This window comes from Lonchura striata, chromosome W (assembly GCF_050655825.1).
Source record: "Lonchura striata isolate lonStrDom1 chromosome W, ASM5065582v1, whole genome shotgun sequence".
NCBI classification, from domain to species: Eukaryota; Metazoa; Chordata; class Aves; order Passeriformes; family Estrildidae; genus Lonchura; species Lonchura striata.
The window spans coordinates 1,494,903-1,516,612 of NC_140743.1; the positions used below are offsets into that span (position 1 = coordinate 1,494,903).

Genomic DNA, 21,710 nt, shown 5'->3' on the forward strand with positions numbered 1-21,710 from the left:
CTGCATTCTCTCCCTGTGGACAAACCTCTCCTTGAAACTCATTAAGAGCCGCTCCCAGAGAGAAAGGGACCCTGGTTCCCTTACAAAAATCTGATTTATACCTGAGTCCTGGGTCAAGGGTCCCAAGTTCCTTGCCTCACCACCGTCCAGCTGCATGCCTGTACCCATAAGATCCCAAACTTGGAGTAACCAAGTAGTATAAGCCTCACGCCCTCAACGCACAATGTCTTTATGCAGATTATGAAGACTTTCGTACGTCAGGGACTCGGTAATGATAGTAATCTCTGGCTCACCTGTGGGTTGTGAGGTTCCTCCATTCCTGTCCCTATCTGCAGGGTGCTCTGCTTTCATCTTAGACTTTCTTGTTTCTACCGGGGCAACTGCTGCTGACCGTGACTGCCTTTGTGGTTCAGCTGGAGCCTGTACAGTTGTAACATTTGTGGGTTCCACAGCTGTACTATTAGACTGTCCCTCCTCAAGGCAAAGGGCCAGTTTCTCACCAGCTGGGGAAATGCACTCCTTCAGCATCTCTCGTATCTCCTTAACCAGAACCCTCACCCAATCTGGGCGGTTCATTTCTGAGGTCGGCTGTGGGGCAGGGTCAGGCTCTGGAGCAGCAGCATCTCGAGTCTCTGGGGCAGTGTCAGGTTCTGCAGGAGCATACCTAGCCTCTGGTGCAGGTGTGAAAGTAGTTATCCAGGTTAATCTTCCCTTATCTCTGAGTGCTAAATATAACAGGCCTATCAGCAACACCACCCATTGTATGATATCATTAGCACTTAGAGAGGATCTTAACCCTTTGAGAACTGGTGGGGCAGACCCAAAAAGATGGTTAAAAGGTTGGGAGAAAGTTTCCCCAGGTGCTATTTCCTCACAGTAGGTACCGTTATTAAAGTAACCCCAAAAACATACAGTTAGTGTGTGATAGCTATAAATCCATGTACCTGCCTTCCAGAGGAAATTAAAGATCCATGAATTCCTCACCCAAATAACCCAGAAGCCAAACTTGATAACAGACACAGTAGCCTTAGTTATAGGACCCATTTTTAGATAAGGGTCTGCAAATGGGAAAAGTATAGCTACGATCACATGCCACCCAAACCAAGGTAAACTAGACCACATGGTGTTGCTTAAGATTTTTCTACACACAACAAAAAACCATATTACTTAAGAACTGTTAATCCTTTTTCCCTCTCAATCCACTCGAGCCCTATGTTGGGCGCCAAAATCTGTCTTGGTTTGACAAGACAGGAGTCTGTGAAGGAGGGCAAAAGCCTCCTGTGCAATGGAGAAGGTAAACCCCCTCCCTCCCAATTACTAGTATTTTTAAATTAAAAGGCTCTCAGGCAAAGATATGGGAATGGGAGTAACAATTCTTCACTAGGAGAAAACTAGATAACAATTTAAAAAGGCAAATGCAATTGGTACAAACAAAACTAGTGATAAAGTCCACAACCTGAGGATTCGGGGTGTTGGTAGCAGTCCGGTTGAAATGATAGCTGCTCCTCTTGCAGTGGCTGATGAATTGCAGCTGAAGTGGTGATCTTTAGAAGTTGGGCCGGTCTTCCTCTGTGCCGGGGCCGCCTCCGAGCTTTGCCGTCGCCGCCTCACCGCACTCCAGCCGTTTCTCTCGGAATCCCGCCAAAGGAGCTGCTTCTCTGGGAAATCCCGCAAAGAGAGAGAGCTCCTCTGTCTCCCAAAAGGTACCCCTTTATACCATAAAAGATTGCTTGGCTTCCCCCTCTGGGTGGAGCATCTCACAATGGGATTGTGTTACATTACCAGGCCTGCGGTGAGTCAGTCAATGGCCCATTAACAAACCATTACCTCTTGGGAGCAAACCATTGTTCTTGGAAGAGATAACAAACCTGCCCAACCTCCAACAGATGGCAAATAGAATACAAGCTTATCTTACAAACCAGGACACATCTGCAACAGGTACCTTTAAAACTTAATGTATCTCAATTCAATTTACCTCCACAGCCAAAATATTCAGCAGAAGATGAGAATTTGGGACATTTGCTGAATGCACAGAAGAATCCAGAAGGGTGGTATGTAACTGCACATGGACAGATAGTGGTACCCCCCTTGATAATGAGAGAGGTTCTACAAATTAAACATAACGAATGTCATTGGGGTGCAGAGGCATTGGTAAATTTTCTAAAACGTAATTTGGTCTCACTACGAATGTTAACATTGGCAAAATCAATAATGTCAAAATGTGAGATCTGCTTGAAAAACAACCCAGTGACTAGATGACAGGCACAACTAAGAAGGGTTCGGGTAGGGATAGAACCAGGAGATTATTGTTTGGTAGATTTTGTAGAATTACCAAGAACTCAAGGATACAAATATTTGTTAGTAGGGGTTGATACATTTTCTAGATGGCCAGAAGCCCTTCCCTGTCGCTCGAACCAAGCAAAAGAAACAGTTAAGTGGCTACTACAAGAAATCATTCCCAGATTCAGGGTGCCTCTAGAGATATCATCAGATAGGGGATCCCATTTCATAGCCACAGTGGTAAAAGATGTAAGTAGGTTGCTGGGAATAACTTGGGACCTCCACACACCATGGAGACCCCAGTCAAGTGGACAGGTGGAGAGGATGAATCAGACATTAAAAAGGCAAATCAGTAAAATATGTCAAGAAGCCAAACTGCAGTGGCCACAGGCTTTGCCAATAGCATTGCTGAGAATCCAGATAAAGCCTAGGAGTGGGATGTCAGTCAGTCCTTATGAGATATTGTACGGAAAACCATAAAAATTTCCTGGACCCAATCCAAATGTACACGTCACAGGAAAACAGGAAGTATATAACTATGTTCTGTCTCTCGGGAAAACTTTATCATGACTTCGGAGCGTCCTCGTGTGGAATAGGCCGCTGACTCATGAGAATCCTGTTAATTACGTAAATCTAGGAGACGAGGTGTACATTAAGAATTGGAATGAAGAACCATTGAAAGAAAAGTGGACTGGACCCCATCAGGTACTACTGACCACCTTTACAGCAGTCAAGGTAGCTAGGGTGGACTCCTGGATAACTACACTCGAAGAAAGCCCGTCCCAGACTGCTAACTGTGTAAACTGTGGGACCAACAAAGCTGCAGATAAGATGTGTTTAATTGTTTCAAGAATGTTACCAGTAATTGTACCAATGCTCATTTCATGGTCTTTGAGATGTAGAATGCAAAAAGATCAATTAACCACTCTTCATTCTAGAATGAAGAGGGAGGTGCAGGCAGAAACACAGGTGATAAAGGTTTCCAGTGCAATTCGGGCTGAGAATGTAATGATTGGATTAGTTAAAGATTTTGCCAAAATGCAGAACACTAGCAGAATAACTGCCTGTCTTCCAATACAGAAGGCAGCAGGAGACCCAATAAATTGGGGAATCATAATGACAAAACTGCCTGAAATACAAAAGAACAAAACAATTACATGCAAACAGGTACCAGAATCAAGAGAAGTAATCAAGGTGACCTGGAAAGTAATAGGACAATGGTTTCATCCTTTGAGTCAACGAGACTGTCTTCAAAATAATGGCACAATAGAATATCCAATAGAATGGGCGGGGGGCATCCCAAGTCAATGGCAGTGCTACTTACCGCATTATAAAAAGATTACAGAAAATGTTACAGAAACCACTCTGGTGTGGAAGTGTGAGGCAAAAGATCACAAAGGTCAAATAGAGCCTTGGGACAGTGCATGGTCTCTGAGTATACGTCAAAAATTCCAGTACATGGCTACCACTCCTTGGTGCATTACATGGGAAGGTTCAGAAAATGAAACAGATCCAGCAGTAGTGAACACTGCCACTAGTAGCAGAATAAAGGCAGACAAAGTTGGTGGGCATGTAATAAAACTTATGACTGTACTTCTGATGATATAGAAATAAAACAAATTCCACCACTAGTAGTAGCCTTACAAATTAGTTGTGCCCGCAGAGGTATCAAACATAAACAGGGTTAAGTGAATTATAAAATACTTGTAGGATGTACCAAGAGTACACTCCAAAGTCCAGGACAATTTGTATGGGCAACAAGTGATGGTACCTAGACAACCCATCTACCTGTAGATGGGAAAGTAAAAGAAATTACTTTAGGCCTCCCTACTTCATGTCAAATTTGGGAAAAGTCCCCATTTAAGGGAAAAGACGAACTTCTGCAGATAATAACAAGACAAGAAATTCTAGATAATGAAAATCAAGATGAAGCTTGGTAAGAACCCTCTAGTGGAGTGAAATTTGGGTGGGCCTTAGAGTCTTTGCTTGGTCCTATAGCAAACTATCAGAATAAAGAAATGTTGTACAAACTTACAGGTCAGGTGAATAGACTGGCTAGAGTCACTAGGGAAGGATTTAAAGAATTACATTTACAATTACAAGCCACCACAAAAATGACATTACAAAATCGATTGGCCTTAAAGTTGTTACTTCTGGAAGAGCATGGAGTGTGTGGATTTTTAAAGGGACAGATTGATCATTGCTGCATCCACATCCCAAATGTAACTGCAGATGTAGAATATGACATCAATCAGTTAAAACAAATAGAGCATAAAGCACAAGAAGAGCAGAAAGATTTGACTATGATCTAGTTAGACAAAGTCTTTAAAGGGTTAGGGTGGAATGTGAGTTCATGGATTAAGTCTATCATTGGGAGTGTAATAATCCTATTAATTGCATTCTTAGTAATTTGGTTAGTCTACAGTGTCCTAAAAGGAGAGATACAGAAGAGGACATCCTAGAACCGGAAAATAATCAAGGCACTGACACAGGATCCACACCCATCATCCTCTGATCCTCCAGTCCATGACAACATTTATGTCAATCCTGGATTTGAAGAACATCATGTACAAACTCAGGAACTAAAAGACTGTATCAAGTGAAAGTATTTGCACTTATAGTTGTCCTGGGTTGTAAGATGAGCTTGTATTCTATTTGCCATCTGTTGAAGGCAAACCTGTTGAACAGGTTTTGCTATCTCTCCCAAAGACAATGTTTTGCCCCGTAGAGGCAATGGTTTGTTTATACACTATTGACTGACTCACTGCCGGGCTGGTAAATGTAACACCATCCTATTGTGAGGGGACCCACCCAGAGGGGGAAGCCAAGCACTCTATTATTGTATAAAGGGGTAGCTTTTGGGGAGAGAGGCAGCTGGCTCTCTCTCTTCGCGGGATTCCCAGAGAAGCAGCTCTCTTCGGCGGCACTCGCAGCGAAGCAGCCGGAGCGCGCTGAGGTGACGGCGGCGGAGCTCGGAGGCAACCCCGGCGCAGAGGAAGACCGGCCCCACTGCCACCAGATCTTCAGAGGAAAACTATACCCTTCTAAAGATCACCACTGCAGCTGCAATTCATCAACCACTGCAAGGGGAGCAATCATCCCAGCAGGACTGCTACTGGCACCCCAAATTCTCAGGTTCTGGACTTTTTCACTGGTTTTGTTTGTACCGATTGCATTTGCCTTTTTAAATTGTTGTCTAGTTTTCTCCTAATAAAGAATTGTTACTCCCATTCCCATATCTTTGCCTGAGAGCCTTTTGATTTAAAACTCCTAGTAATTCAGAGGGAGGGGGTTTACCTTCTCCATTGCACAGGAGGCTTTAGCCCTACTTCGCAGATTCCTGTCTCGAACCTAGACAATAGTGAAGTGAAAATACTTTCAAAGGGGGGGAAATGATAGTAAAAGGGCTTTAAAATCATGGGGATTTAGGGTTAAAAGGAAAATTAAGCTTAGTAGGCCCTGAAAATAAAAAAATAAATACCCTAGGTACATGAAGACCTTGTACCTTGCTAGAACTGCACCTGTGTAGCTAGTACATGATAAATGATATAATTGTTAGATGGGATGATTGATTAGTAATTAAATATAATTACTGTTTAATCATAAGAATAATCATGAGAAACTGTGGTCAGGGGCCTAAGAAAGATAATGAGAAACTCATGTCAATGTACTCAATAGAACAATATAAGTTTAATAATTAATATATAAGTTATATAACAATAGACTATAAAATACGTTCAGCTCGAAAGCCATGTTGGAATCAGATTTGGGTCTGTGCCCCTGATTCCCAGAGCTCTCAATAAAAGCACCTGCATATAGTCATATCCCGTGATTATGTGTGTTCCTGAATGCTAACATGGCTTCCTTTGTCCACTGGAGATCTCTATCTGACAAACAGTTTGTAATTATAAACCCACAGCTGGCACTACCCTGTCATGCCTGTGCCTTTTCTTTAATACTCTGTATCCTTGGAGTTCAAGGAAATTTGAAAGGCTTCTTCCTTCTTCCTGTGGAGTTTCCCAAGGTTCTGGATCTTTGCAAGGTGTTCTCCAAACTCACTGGAGGATTTTGAAGTCTTGAGGCACATAGACCATGTGAGCTAGATTTTGCGCCTGCTTTTAGGGCTTTTCTCTTCAAATGCAAAATTTTTATGGCTGGCTTTGTGGATAGGGAGGCAAAAGAAAGCATCTTTCAGATCTAAAAGAGTAAACCAGGTTAGTCCAGGTGTTAAACAAGTTAGTAAGATATATGGATTTGCTACCACAGGATATAAATCCTTTGTTATCTTATTGACAGTCCTCAATCCTGTATTATCAATTATTGGGCTGATTTCTTCCCTACCTTCTTTTTCAGGAGTTACTGCTTAATTCTCACTGGTTATGTGTGAGAATATTATGCTCCTGCATGGTGTGAGTGGAGGAGGCAGAGATCTCTGAAGGTTGCTCTTGGGGAAAGAGGTTTATTGGGGGTGCAGAAGGTCCTGCCTTGTGCTCCCAGGCGTAGCACGTGGCCGGGCCTGAGAGGGTGGGGGAGGGGAGAGACAAAAGAAGGGTTTAGGAGAGGGGAAGCCCCAGGAGGGGAGGAAGTTCCAGGAGGGGGGGAGAGGTTCCAAGAGAGGGGGAGAGGTTCTAAGAGGGGGAAGAAGTTCCAAGAGAGTGCGTGGACCCTCGGAGCCCCCTTATCAGGGGGTCCTAGGTGGGTTGGGATAAGGCATGGGCCAATGGGTTTACAGACACTAATGTTTTAGGGGAAGGTACAGAGGTGTGGGATGAGCCATACATCTTTTGGGGGGTGGGATGGAACAGTCCATTTCACTCCAGGACTCATCTGAAGGCAGGAGTGACATCCAGCTAGCTGGGAGAACTGTTTTCATCCTAGCTGTATTATTTATGAACAATCATATCTATCATCTGCAACAATTATGTCCCTTCCTTAAGCTTGATTACTGGGGGGGGGGGGGGGCGTTCTTTGCCCTCTGTGGTACATCAGAGGCCCATACCCCCAAAAATATTTGTCCTAATATTTCCTCACTAATTTCCTCCTTATTTTCAATGGCTGTTAATGTAAAAGTTAACACCTCTATGTACCTTTGATCATTTATCTCCAGAGTAACCTCCCCATTTTAGAATGTTTAGGAAATTGGGCATATACAAAAGCTTGTAAATACCCCATTGTTACTTTAAAGGTTTGCAAAAGTATGCCTTCTCAGACTGGCCAGTTGTTCCCCACACTACAACATAATCATTCTCCACAGGTACTAAAGCTTTATTTAAAACTGAATATATGGTCCCTGTATCAACCAAAATTCCACCCTTTTTCTTTCTCATGGTCCCACTGCCTCTCACAGAGGGGCCTGTTACCTCCTAGTTCTGGATGAGATTGTACTGTCAAGGAGGGGGATGGGTTCGAGTGGGTATACCTTTGGAGCCTGAGTCCTCTTCCCTTTTGGGGAGGTCTTCCTCATCCTCCATTACCTTAGGAGGAGCCTTTTAGAAATCATGTATGTTTTTGTGTTTCAGGATGATAAGCTTTGTCCGATTTCATACGTTGCTGCCTTATACTGCATGCTGAACAACACATTTGATTTACCTTCTCTTTGCTCTGTTTTCTTTTTCAAGAACTAACACCAGTGGGTCAGAGGGAACTCTGAACCCACAGTTACTCTGCCATTCTGGATGATTCTTTAAGGTGAAAACCATATCAGCATACAAGACCTCACCTTATTTGCTTTCCTGTCTTAAAACAGCATTGATTGCAATAAGGTATTGTCCTGGTTTTGGGCAAATTTGGGAGAAAATGTCTGGAAGAAGTCCCCAGAAAGCAAACCCCCACATCCTCTCCCCCCCACCTGGTTCAGTAAGAATTTCCTCAGAGAGAAGTGGAAAAAAACTTGTTTATTTAAGAAGAAAAACACTCCCCAGCACAAAAAAAAAAAAAAACCCACAAAAAAAACCCCCCAAAAAAACAAAAAAAACCCCAACACCAGATGACAAAAACTCTTTCAACCACTCTTAAGAGATAACAAATTCAGAATGTGTCTCCTGGGAGTGGTCACCCAGTTCTTGGTCTCCGGCACTGGGGATGGCTGGTGCAGGTCACAAAATGCAGGCTCTCAGTGTTTCTCGGTGTTTTCCACATCCCAGTCCGGAGCAGGTGGGAATGATATTCAGGAAAGGGAAAGAAATAAACAGCCCAGGGAAAAAAAATTGGACCGCTTAGCTAAACTAAATAATAAGCAAAAGCAAAGGCAAAAGCAAAAGCAGGAGCAAGAGCAAGCAAGCAAGCAAGCAAGGAAGGAAGCAAAAGCAAGCCAGCAAGAACTAGCCTCTCCTGGACAACAGACCATGGGGGGAGGTGAGCCAGCTGATAACAAGACAAAACAAACCTTCACTTTGGGAGTCAGTTCTGACAGCACATAACATAATATCAAACATAAACAGAACACACGATTGGGGATACCAGCACCATAACATCACCCTAGGACAGGTATTACAAATCTTTTTATTTTATGGGCTGCTTCCCCTGGTGGCTTTCTCCCAGAGAGACCCCCGCCAGAGGGGCTAGTTCGGGAACCTCTTTGCTCTGGTGAGTTCTCATTCCTTATACTATTTTGTTTCTTTTATGAACAAAACAGCCTGGCTGGGACACTTGGCTCGAACTAAGTACTGACATTGAAATGTTAATTAGCTAATCGCTCCTGGGAATCACCTATACCCCCACCCAAACTAGGACTAGGATGCAAAATAAGCCAGTGGAATCATGGGAGGGGGTTTTGGGGATGAAAAACACCCCAAAATGAAAAAGACGGGCACAGTGGAGGGGGCTAGATGGGTGTGCTGGTTGGGGAAAAGGGAACCCCATCCCTAGTCTGTGTTTAACCTGTCACTATAACCTGCAGAGGACCAGATTGGACTGGGCTGTGGGAAGCAGGCACAAGGAATCAATTTACCTGGTGTTACCAGGAGGGCAGGAGAGGGATAGCTGCTGCCGGATCTTGGCAACAGGCTCTGCACATCCCCCCCACCTACCATGCGGCTACCAGTGTGCCAGGAGGAAAGCAGAGAGGACGGTCTGCTGGGACTTCAGATACAGACTGCACACCTCTTCACCTCCGGCTACCAGTGTGCCACGGAGACTCCAAGGACAGACGCTGCACGCCTTCTCACCCTTCGGCTACCGGAAGAAGCTACAACACCCCCCCCCCCCCCCACGGAGCTGACTTTTTAATAAAGAGCTGAACACTAATAAAGGCATAGACCCTGTTCATTTCAGTTTCCACCCAAGCCTCACGGTCTTTTCTCAGTTTATCTCACACACAGACCTCCAGGTAGTAGGTATCAGATGCGATCCTCCACACATAAGCTTTAAGAGCTCAGGTGCTGAATTGGCTTGATCAGGAACCTTCAATTTACACTTGGGGCATAGAACAGCAATACCAGCACCTCTCACAAACTCTGCATTGCAATAGTACTCATTCAAGGTGCCAGCCTCTCAATGCACCAAAAACTCCCGGGAATTGCCTGCAGGCTATTCTGTTTATCACTTTGTTGTTTCTCCTTTATTTAAACTCTCTTTTACAAAATCTCAGTCTTTTCCAGTTCTCTTCCCGCACAATCCAATTAAAGCATTGTTTCTACTGACACTTACATTGCTGCCCTGCAAAAGGCTGTGCCTGTTACAGCAAAAACTCTGATATGCCCACAAACACAGAACCCCCCTCCTTATCTCAAATTCAGGAGAGTCAGGGCTTAAATTGCTGTGAGGGGGGAATTCCTGGAATTCCTTTAATTTGCTTTACCACACTTAAGCATAAATCACCATACTCTAGCTCTTCTGCATAAAATGCTACACTTGTTGCAAACAAAATCCTAAAATCTCCACAAACACAACCATACAATCCCGAGAATCAAATTACCACATTGCAGGGGGCGGGGGGAAGAACCACACAAACTCACTGGGAAACGTGGTATCTCTTAAAGTGCCCACATTTCTCAACACAACACACCATACAACACTTCAGCACCTATCCACGTCAGCTTCCTCTGGTCCCCACACACTCTGGACACAATCAGAGTAACAGCACACAGTAAAATTCCAGGAATCAAGTCCAAACCACTGGGGCAGAGGAACCCCCCAAGATCGTTTAGCCACAGTTAAAATGTGCACACTCTACACAAATCACCACCTTTAAACACAGTAAACATCCTCAACCACGTTTCTCCACTTGTTCCACTTTTCTGCAGGGCACTCCCTGCCCCTATAGCTTGTCCCAGCCAGCACCTCGGGCCTCACTCAGCTTCTTCAGACATGAATAGAACCCCGTGCTGCAGGTACACTCACTCGTTCTCTCATTCACTCCCTTTATACACCACACACTCACATGACTACAAACACATTTACCACACAATGTCCGGACACCACAAGCACACAAACTTTGGGTTACTCGACTCACCCCCAGAGTTGCTAGCGGCCGCTCTATTGGAACAGTGAACCTGTCTCCAGTCCAGCTGCCCTATCAGCTGGACTGCCTGCAGGCACAGGAATGAGGCTGTGCACTCAGATGGCTCTGAGTGACTGACCAGCAGTCCTGTCTCTCTCTCCCCCCAGGGCCCTTTTGATACATACTGTTTATCCATACACTAGCAGGTCATTGTCTGATTCTGCAGGTGGCAAGCCGAGGCAGAGCAGAGCCCCCTCCAGAGAAATTCCCCAGGGTGCGCCAAGGAGGTCCGCTCTCCCCTCTGCTCCTGCAAAGACAGAAAACCCACCTGCCTGGCCCTTGTAATGAAATACAGATTAGAAATCAAAACCCCACAATTCCAATAAGGATTTGTGTTGTGGTTTGACATGGGAAAAAGAATCTTCTTGGCAGGAAGAGGTCAATCCATTCAGGGGTCAGGTTTGGATACTGATGCTTGGAATGACCAATTGGGGGTGGACATGCCTCCGAGAACACAGAGGGGTTAAAAGCAGAATTCCCAGGAGAACTCGCTCTCTTTGGTTCCAGTCAGGGTGCAGTGCAGGACTCTCCCCCGCCCGGACCGTGGCTGGGTGGGGGAGGGGAAGGCCCGTGGCCTGACTGAGGTAAGGTCGAAGGGTGGAGGGGGAAAGGTTGGAGAAATCTGGGATGTCTCTGTTCCCCCCCCAGAGGAGAGAGAGAGAGAGAGAGAGAGAGCGAGAGAGACAGCGGCAGTTTGTCAGCAGTTCACTGCGGGGAAGGAGGAGAGCTGGGGGGGGGGGGGGGGAGGGTCCCGCAAGGCCGCAAAGTGCCCAGCTGTGGGAGCCACAGGGAGTCGGGATTTTTAACCCTTCCTTGAGAAATGAAAGCTTTGTGAAATTTTACTCCTTCTCAGTTTGAAGGAGAGGAAGAAAGACAGCCTGGACCCTGGGATGTTAGAAGGAGAAATTCTAGGTGGGAGGAGATGATAGGGTGGCTTTTTGGCTGGACTTTTTCTTGTTAACCACAGACTGAACCGTTTTTCTCCTCCAAGAGAGATTGCATTTTAGGAGGATGTCGATGAGCCAAGAGGCCTGTGTCAGCAGCTGAGAAAAGACAGGATTGGAGCAAACAGAGAAAAAGTTGGGGAGGCCAGTGGTGGTGCCTCCTGTCTTCAGAGAAGAAGAAGAGATCTCTGTTCTTGGACCCTCGGCCCCAGGGGGAAATGGGGGGGACTGAGGTCCCAAAAATGAAAAACTGAACTGTTATTTTTCCCCTCTTGGCAGAGCATCCTTGAAAGAAAAAATCCTAAGAGCAGTCTGTCCATCCATGCATTGGTGGTGAGAGCACTGTGCATGGAAAGGAGAGTGTTACACTGGCAGATTTTCTCTGGGCGGTGCCATGTGTGACATGGAAACACAGGATGTGGCAGCTGTATTTCTTGGGGGGGTCTGTGGCACAGGAGTGACTCCTCTCTCCCTTGATGGACTGAGTATTGATTATATGGAGGGTGGGAACCTGATTAGGGTCCAGGTTGTGTCCCACTGTGGTTTGTTGGAGTTAGGTGGTAGGAGGAGGAATGTTTTGAAAGGTTTTCATTTTGAATTTTGTGTGTATTTTTTTTTTTCTTTTATAGTAGTATAGTAGTAGTAGCTTAATAAAGTTTTTTCCCTTGTTATTAAGTTTGGGCCTACTCTGCTCTGTTTTCTGATCGCATTTCACAGCATTCAATTGAGGGGCTGCATTTTCATGGGGGCACTGGCATTGTGCCAGTGTCAAACCATGACAATTTGTAAGGAACGGTATGTTTTTATTACAGTGCTGGACACATGTGAGGGATCTTCCCCCTTCAATGGACATGCACACCCCTGAGAACTCCCAATCCTTTTTTATTACCCTTAACTAATTTCCATATGCATAGAATTTCACAATAGGTTCATGCATATTCATTCTGCTGATTTCGCATTACACTTACAGCTAGTTACACTTGTACTCAGTTTTTGTCAGAAAGAACAGAAAGAACTCCTGGGTCACTGTGCTGTATAGACTAGGGAGCAAGAGGCTGGAGAGAAGCACTGCAGAAAGGGACCCAGGCTTCTGGCCAATGGCAAGCTGAATGTGAGTCAGCAGTGCCCTGGCAGCCAGGAGAGCCAATCCTGTCCTGGGATGCATCAGGCACAGCATTGCCAGCTGGGCAAGGGAGGTAATTGTTCTGGTCTGCTCTGTTCTGCTCTGCTCTGGGGCAGCCTAGCAAGCTCAAAGCAGCACATTTCATCTAAATCCAAATGGATTTCTACCCTGTTAAATTTTCACTCTGTCTCAGGACCTGCAGCTTGGGGAAAGGAGTTCACTGCCACCAGCATAACCCAGCAGGCAACTTTTTTTCTGCTGCTGGACCCCTCATCCCCCTGCCCTACCAGGACATCCCACAGATTCCATCTATTGCAGTGAAGAGTTTATACATTCTCATCCACTGCCCTGGGATTTCTGCTCATCCCTTTTGTTCCAGCCTGCTGCTCTCAAGAGTCCTGCTAGGGGCACAGGGATCAGCTGCCCCAGGAGTTTGCGAAGCAAAGCCTCTCTTTCATCCCTTCCCGTCTCGGCCAAGCCGCCATTGCCATGTGCTCCTCAAGCCCGCGCCGGAGCACTCCCTGCAGCCATGTGGGGATCACCGCATCTGCCTTGTCCACCGCGAGCCTGCCAGCACCCTTGCCGGCTGTGACAGTAACTACACCAAAGGGGAAAGTGCCACAGATGAAAAGGCTGTCACTGTGTTCCTGGTTCTGTTTGTTGTTAATGACGTAGTTGTTGTTGTTTGTTTGCTTTATTATACATACTAGTAAAGAACTGTTATTCCTGTTCTCATATTTTTGCCTGAGAGCCCCTTAATTTCAAAATTCTAATAATTCAGAGGGAGGGGGTTTACATTCTCCATTCCAAGGGAGGCTTTTCTGCCTTCTCTAGCAGACGCTTGTCTTGTAAACCAAGACACCAGTGGCAAACACACACATGCACGCCCCGCCTCCCCCCCAGCTGATCTGGGGCAGGTTGGAAAAGCGGTGAAAGAAAAAAACTTTGAGAAACCACTCCAAAAGCAAATTCCCCCACCACCATGCCAGGTTGTCCCAGGATTGCTAGCAATTACTGACCTTAAACAGATACACAATACACACACCATACACACACAGATACAAACTACATACTACACAGCAAAAAGAGCTACCTTTATATTACTTCCTGCAGGATCTTGGAAGCATGGTGTCTCAACCTCAGGCTGCTGCATGGAATTCTTTAAATTGTGGCAGGAAAGAATTCCTTGCAGGATGTTTCTGATCCAGAGGAAGAGTACCAGGTTCTCTTGTCCCATCTGGGTGTGCCAGAATAACTGTTGCCTTTGGCCCAATCTGGAAATGAAACTCAAGATAATTTTAGTAAGGAGGTAACATAAAAGTGGATCTTTATTTGAAGGCCTTCAGGAGCAGTTATGGAAAGATGTCCACAAAAGCCCACCCACGTGGGGTGAATACAGTTTTATAAATTTTAGGAAATTAGCATAATTGGTAAAAAGCACCAATTAGGAGGACAAGTGGTGATGCAATTCCTTCCCAGGTCAAGCCCCTTCTCTGGAGTCCCCTCCTTCAACACTAGCTGTACTTTGTCCATGAGCATATATCTCAAAGAGTTGTTGTCAGCCTTGGCTCCCAGGAAGAACCAAGATAGCACAGAGCCTTGTACCTCCCGGGATTTGGAGCTCTGGAATTTGTCTTTCTGCCTAGGGAAAGGCCATGGAAAAGTACTGGGAAAATGAGTCACTAATACAATAGGCTACAGAGCTACAAATATATGTGTGAAGAATACAGAGAACATAGGAAAAAAAAAAGGCAAAACCCAAACCAGCATCACAATTGTAATATTAAGGAAATGCCTTTATTATGAATGTAATATTTTATTCTTCAACAGTGGCATATAATCTTCCATATTTATTCTGGACCTCCGCGCTGTAAAATAAAAGCATATAGTTAAATGTATTCCACTAAAAGAATGGAAAATGGAGATGAAATATTTTTCAATGTTCTAGATTAACAAATAGCGCTTTAGTATTAATTTTTGATTTAGACATTTATTTTTAACCTGTATAGGAACATACACAGAGTGTCAAAGTATCAGCATCTACCCATAAGAACTCCATTTTTTCAGGGACGAATACAAAAAGATCAATACCTGCAACCTATATTTATAGCTTCTTCCAGTTCTCCCACTCTGAAGAAACATGTCTCTTACTCACTTTAGAAAGGTCTTGTAAACACAGTACTAGTAAACAGAAGTTTTAGAATTATTTTCACTGCCCATATTCCAAAGCAAAACAAACCCAAGGTCAGCCATTACAATCTTTTTGAGAAATCAGAAAGGTACTCAATTCATTATTTTGCTAATGAAATTATTTTAAAATTTACCTCACCGTTACAAAATTTATGCTAGAGGTCAAGGATCATATTACTATGCAAAATGATTAATTTTATTTCTAATTATAATACCATACTGAGATACATGAAGGAAAACTGATTTTCTCTATTAATATGATCACACTGTAGGTGTCCTTATAATTTAACAAAGCTATGTGTCTTTTCATTTCAAACTCACACCCGTCTCTCCAGTTCTTCATATTATGTGCATTCTCCCTTTTTAAGCATCAGTGTTCACAACTGAAAATTGTTACAGAACAAAAGCAGGTTTTTCTTGCCTTTTAGGTACAATGGCATATTTGCAAATATTGCAGAAAATATTTATATCAAGTTTAATCAAATGTAGAAATACAAGCGGTAACTTACTAATACATAACTTATATTAGCTCGAGGAATATTTTAGACTTCAGTTGCCTGGTAATAGCCTTTCCTGGTCTAAGAACAGACTCTTGTGCTCCTGTACAGCATATTCAAATTACACGTTAAACAGCTGTTACACAAGAGGTAGTGACTGTGATTAATGTAGGGTATGACTATCACAAGCTGTCTGCATGGCTGTATCTCTCTAATTAGTGACACCACAAGCTACTAATTAGTGAGAGTTGGGTACCTTCTATATTAAGATTTTGCAGTTTGGGTACTGTGCATCAAAGCGGTGAAAACTCAAAGCATACATTTGCCAAGAATTACAATGTAATATCGTATTTTAAATTTGGGAGGAGGTGTAGAAATAAGATAAATACTAGGCAAATACAGACAATACACAACAATAAATGAAACTTACTTGAATATATTCAATCTCTTCATCTGACATTAGCTTTCGTCTGTATTTCTGAGGTAAGGTTCTCGTTGATTCAGAAGTGTCTGGTATACCTTGTAGTCTACTAATAGGTGAAATATTTTGAAATCCTGGTGATCTGCCTCCTACAGACTCCTGTGCTTTTGAAGCACCAAGAGATGGCATACTTGTTTGTAGAGATTCCAGTACTGAAATCCAGATTGCAAAACCATTACAGAAATATAACAGGACTTTAAAATTAATTAGTGAGTAGCCAATAAAAGTTACCAGTTGACAATGTTCTTCATTATAAAAAATACTAAAAAGAATTAAAATAATTAAAATATACTCTACTTCTCCACAAACTGTTTTTATTGTTGTTAAATATACCAAGAACACGGTGAAAAAATTCTGAAAGTAAAAGAAAGCATATTTGAGTGGCAGAAATACGGATGTGGAAACAGAAGATAAATCAACATAGATCCTAACAAAGGCTGTTTCACTGGGAAGCTGTACTTGCAGAAGCAGCATGAAGTATCAAATGTGTGTGTGCAGGGGATTATGTAGAAAGATAAATAAATATCATCCAACTAAGATGATGCTTTTTGATTACTGCAACTGTAATGACAAACAAATGAAAAAGAGATAGAGGCTTAGAGAAAGAAAAAGCTCACAACTACTGCGTACCACAACATGTAATAGAATGCTATACCCATTCTTAATATTACAAAATGTCATCAAGAAAGTAAAGTCCCAAACAGAGCAAGGAGGAAGAGAACCCATCAAAAGGAGCAGAATCTGAACAGGGAGCATGCCATTAAACTGAAATTTTAAAATTTAAGAGCAAAAGGCAAAGGGAACAGAGGATGAAAACAAAAGAAAACAACACACAGATGATAATAGCTTTGGCTAGTAATGACTACAAAGTATTTTTAAGAAGTAACTTTATATATTAAAAGACAGTTTCTCCAAATTTGTTTTATATACCACATAAATATTTAGAAATTTGCCTAAGATTTTCTTCTATTGTATTTTTTAAAGTCTGGAGTGTATTTGTAATAGAAGCATTAGCCAATCAAAAGCCCAAAGTCAAGATTAAAAAGTACCTGACCTAATACTGCTGTTGCTTAAGCTCAGATACAGTCCCTACTACAGTTTTCCCTTCCCTGTTTGAGACCATCACGTTGCAGTAGTAATATAATAATAGAATTTGGCTGACCTTTAAAGCACTCACATCCCTAAAAGTATAGTCTTGATCTGCAGAGCTGTGTGTAGCTATGTAGAAGCAACATTCTGGTATGGTGAAACAGTTATTGCTACAGAATTCAAGCAAAGTGAAGTAGATTGCAATTCACTAGTGAGGCAGCAGAAATTAATTAATGTATAAAGGTCTAACATACTTAAAATATATAACCACAAAAATCTTGTGATGCAAAGATAAGCATAAGCTAAGTAACATGTTTTTAAGCCTTTGAGAAAGCAATTCACTGGCATGAAAGGTGGGGCAATTGGCTGAACTGGGCACAATATACAAAATTCTGACTGAAAGTTATCGAAGAATATAGTTCCTGAAGAATTCACAGGTAAGTCAGAAGTGGCACTGATGCTCATTGTAGATACTTTGCAGTGTTAATGGATAAACTAAAAGTTAAATCCTAAATATAATGCTGTGGCAAATACATAGTGTGGTATCATTTCTAAACAAATGACAATAACAACAGAGCTTCTTAAAATATCTAGTACTTTAGTTTCAAATGCTTTATTGACTCAAAAGGAATATTAAAACAACATATAGCTCATTAACTTAGATGTTCTAAATGTAACAGTATTGAGGTCTCTATAAATATAAACATAGCTATAGGTGTAAAAATTAATGTCAAAGATTGTAATTAAGTTATTTTTTTCTCAGCATTAATTATTAGCACAAAGAAACACTTCTTAAAATGTACAGTGGAATGGCTCTTAACCATAAATCAGGGTTTTAAATGCCACCACCATCACACACTCCAATTAGGAAAAGAAAGGATGAGGAAAATGCAACATCATTTTCTGCAAAGATCACCAAATGCCTAAGGCTGCTTCACATTCACTTGGATACTATCACTTCAGGTAAATATTAGTATTTTCAAAAATATGACTTCTTATATAAGTAGAAAAACATCACTAGATATCCTTCTGATTCTGCCTTGACCAAAAAATAAAGGCATGCATATATTATGCAGTTGTATGGAGTCTGAAAAAGAAGCCTTCAAACTAAACGATGATTCAGAAACTCTGCTCAAAATCAGTTGAGTTGCATAATCAAAGCAGAAAAATTGTGTGCTGATTCTTATATACAACAGTTTATGCAAAGAAATATGGCATAAGTTGTATCTATAGATGAAGTACTTACTTTTAGGTCTGGGACTACTTTTTCTGTCTGGGAACTTTATTAAGGGAGTATGTGGCTTGACTACCTAGAACAAGACAACGTAGTAGGAGAAACAGGGAGAATAACATATATTTCTAGACAAACATTAATAAAATGAAATGCACAACAAATTACACAACCATTTCTATACTGCTGCTTTGTGCACCAGCACTGTGGTAAAATTACTACTTGGAATTTTATTTTTACACAAAGAGAAATTTCACCTTTAAAGGCACTACCCCACCCTAGTGTTCAGAACAGGAATAAGCATTCTCTTCATTTTCTCGCAGCAATCAGTGTGTATGCAGAAATAGCTACTACAGTAGAAAAAATGGAATGATGAAGTTTTAGCATGTGAAATTGCTAGACGTGCTCTGTACCTGTACATATTTGTTCAGCTGGCTGGCTGGGATGGACCAGTTCCATTAAGAAAAAAACCTATAAAATATAACGTCTGGTATTCAAAGCCACTGTGTTTATTTTTAAAATATGTCTTTTCAAGAAGACTCTGTTTCACCTTTGAAGGGAAGAAGGATAGCTTAGAAACGAAATACTGATTAGCGCCCTCCCCTCTTGAAGAGCGACCGAAAAGGGGCAGCCTGCAGACTGCTCAGTAACATCCTTTGGTACCAGAACCAGAACCAGGAATCTAATGACTGGCTCTACCGGGCCGGCCCCGCCGCATGCTTCTTCCCCCGTACCAAGGACACCAGCCTCTCCAGCGCCTCCTCGGGCATCGGCCACCTTAGGACCGGCGGCCGCGCGCGAAGCGAGGCCTGCCACCCGCGCCAGATTCCAGGTTCCAGGCCCCAGGCTCCCAGTCCCAGCCGCCCCAGCCGCCCAGTCCCAGCCGCCCCAGCCGCCCCAGCCGCCTCCCGGTCCGCAGGCCACACACCGCTACCTGTACCACTCTAGTGGCAGCCGCCATCTTACTGCCCATGGTTACGCCATATCCCAGCGCCTGAGGAGCAATACCAGGCCACGCCCATTATGAGCGGGGCCCAGAGAAGGGGCTGTTTGAAGCAGTGCCAAAATACAAATAAAATAAAGGGGCAACACATTAAAATTTAAAAATAGCTTCAAGTAGCTCTGCATTTTATTTGAATTTGATCAAGATACAGCCAATCTACATTTTAAAAGCTGACTCTCACTTATAAAGAGTGCCGATGTTTTAATTTAAAATATTACTTTGGTGAGTTGACCTTGGCTAGACATCAGATACCAGATGTGATTATGATTGGCTTTTCGCAAATATTAAATTGAATTCTATATGTATTATGGAGGGTTATTTTGTAATACTGTATTAATCCTTTTAAGTAGTGTGTTAAATATAGTTTTAGGTTACAACATAATGTTAAAATAGAAACTCTGTGATGCAAGATATTTTTTACTAGCTCAAGAAAGGGATAAGATAATCAAGAAACTCTTTGCACAGAGATAACAGCGACTCAAAACCTGAAGAGTTACAGCCTCCTTATCAGAAAAGACATTCTTCCACCTTCTCTCCATCTTTAGGGAAGCACCAGGATTAAGGGGAAGAAGTTGACAAAACCCAGAAAAGTTCTTAATTTGCAAGGAATTTGTGCATCATGAGTGAGATATATGAATATGCAACAGACTATTGCTTTTAAGGGTTATTTCGTGCCCCCGTGTCAATGAAATCAAATTCTGAAGAAATCATCCCACGGAAGTCTCTGGAACGGAGCCAGATCCATCAAAATTCCTCCGGAGGTGAAAGAACTCAGCTGTTCAACATCTCGATTCCTTGTGGCCACAGGAGTAGCATCCCGTGCTCTGCTGGACGGACCTCGGGACTGATAGCTGAACCCTGGATTTGGTAAACTCCCAAAGGGACCAAAATGGCAGGGACAACTCTCAAAAAAAGAGGCAGATGCATTCCAGAAACTAGAACTCTTACTGAAACAGCACCCAGTTAAGATCCCTGAGAAAGACTTTAAATTCCTGCTGCTGTGGGCAAGAAAAACTTACCTAGCTCTTACAGAAAAGATTTATTTGAACCCTGGTTATGGGAAGATGCTAGCATGAAATTATATGACTGCGTCACCTCACAGGACCCAAATGCAGGGGCGCAGACCCCCAGGGCAACTGAGACTTTTTCCCCAGGGGCAGAAGGGCAGGGGAGCCGGGTGTCCCAGCACCCGGATTCCAGAGCTGTCCCCTGAAACTCGTGACCCCCCACGCGGCCTCCCCCAATTCCCGGAGGAAGCCACTCCCTTTGAGAATGAAGGGGATTTTCCCGGGGGGGAGGGGGAGAGGCAAAAAGTCCCAAGCTTTGAGCTGCTCCTCGGTGAAGAGGTGGGAGACGGGAGACGATGTGTCATTTTTCGCTTTCCTTGCGTCTCTGCATGTTCCTGGGCGGGGGGGGGGAAGGGGGGTTGGAAGAGCCGCCCTTCCCCCTGCCACTTTCCCCCGCCCCTTTCCACGCCTTGGGAGGCGTCACAGGCGCCCGAGGCTTCAGTGGCAACGCCTTCGGTTTTCGGCAGGCCGCCCACAGCCTCTGTCACCACCCAGCCTCCGAAAAAGACATCACAAGGGCACGTCCCGCTCGGTTAGAGAGGCCCCGGGGCCGGCCGGCGCCATCCACGCCCCTCCCACCCCCACTCCTGAGCCCGAAACGCGGCATGGAGGGTGGGAGTCACAGCAGGCGGGTCTGACGTCACCACACGCCCCTCCCAGCGGTCCGTGCAGGCTCAGTCCGTGCCAGCCACAGCGCATGCTCCCTGCGCACACCCAAGCCAACCTGCTGCCCCTTTTGTCTCCATCGGAGCCACAGCCGCCTCCCCCCTTCCTCCACTGAAGTGGCGGCCGTGCCTCGCCGGCAGCCGATGCGGTCAAGCATCGCCGAGTTCGGGCAGCCATCGTTTCCTGAGGATGCACATCCCGCTCCACTCCGTCTTCGACAAGAGGAGGCGCTCTCCACAGACAGGGGACCCCCTGAATTACTGGGGACCAGCCCAAGAGTGGGCGGATCGCTCCCCGGTGCTCGACAGCTTGTAACCGCGAAAAGTGTACAAGATACGCAATCTGTGCAGCCTGGAGCTGCACAGACAGTTCAGGCTACGCAAAGTGCGCAGCCACCACAAACAGCGGAAAATAAGGAAGTAACACAGGCCTGTGCGAATGGAATTGCTTTTAGTGCCAGCGGGGCGGGCTCAGCGGCTCCGCGGCAAGTTTTAAACGTAACAGGTACAGCTTTGCTTTCAGCAGGTTCACAGAGCCCGGCGGAGATGAGCTGGGGTCAGACGGAGGTTGTGAGAGAACAGAAACCGCTCGTAACGAGCGAACGGGAACACGGTCCGGATTGCGGACCGGGAGTTGCAA

The 21,710-nt window shown here is 44.0% G+C and overlaps 1 protein-coding gene across 1 annotated transcript; it reads right to left on the reverse strand.

Moving 5' to 3' along the window:
- Window positions 1-14,622: 14,622 nt before the first annotated feature.
- LOC146762974 (alpha-ketoglutarate dehydrogenase component 4-like) lies at window positions 14,623-19,324 on the reverse strand. Its single transcript, XM_085571123.1, has 4 exons — window positions 19,270-19,324; window positions 18,351-18,414; window positions 15,965-16,167; window positions 14,623-14,715 (listed from the first exon to the last, which is right to left on the reverse strand). Exons 1-4 carry the CDS (start codon window positions 19,306-19,308, stop codon window positions 14,698-14,700), a joined length of 324 nt encoding a protein of 107 aa, XP_085427249.1. The 5' UTR covers window positions 19,309-19,324; the 3' UTR covers window positions 14,623-14,697.
- Window positions 19,325-21,710: the final 2,386 nt, after the last annotated feature.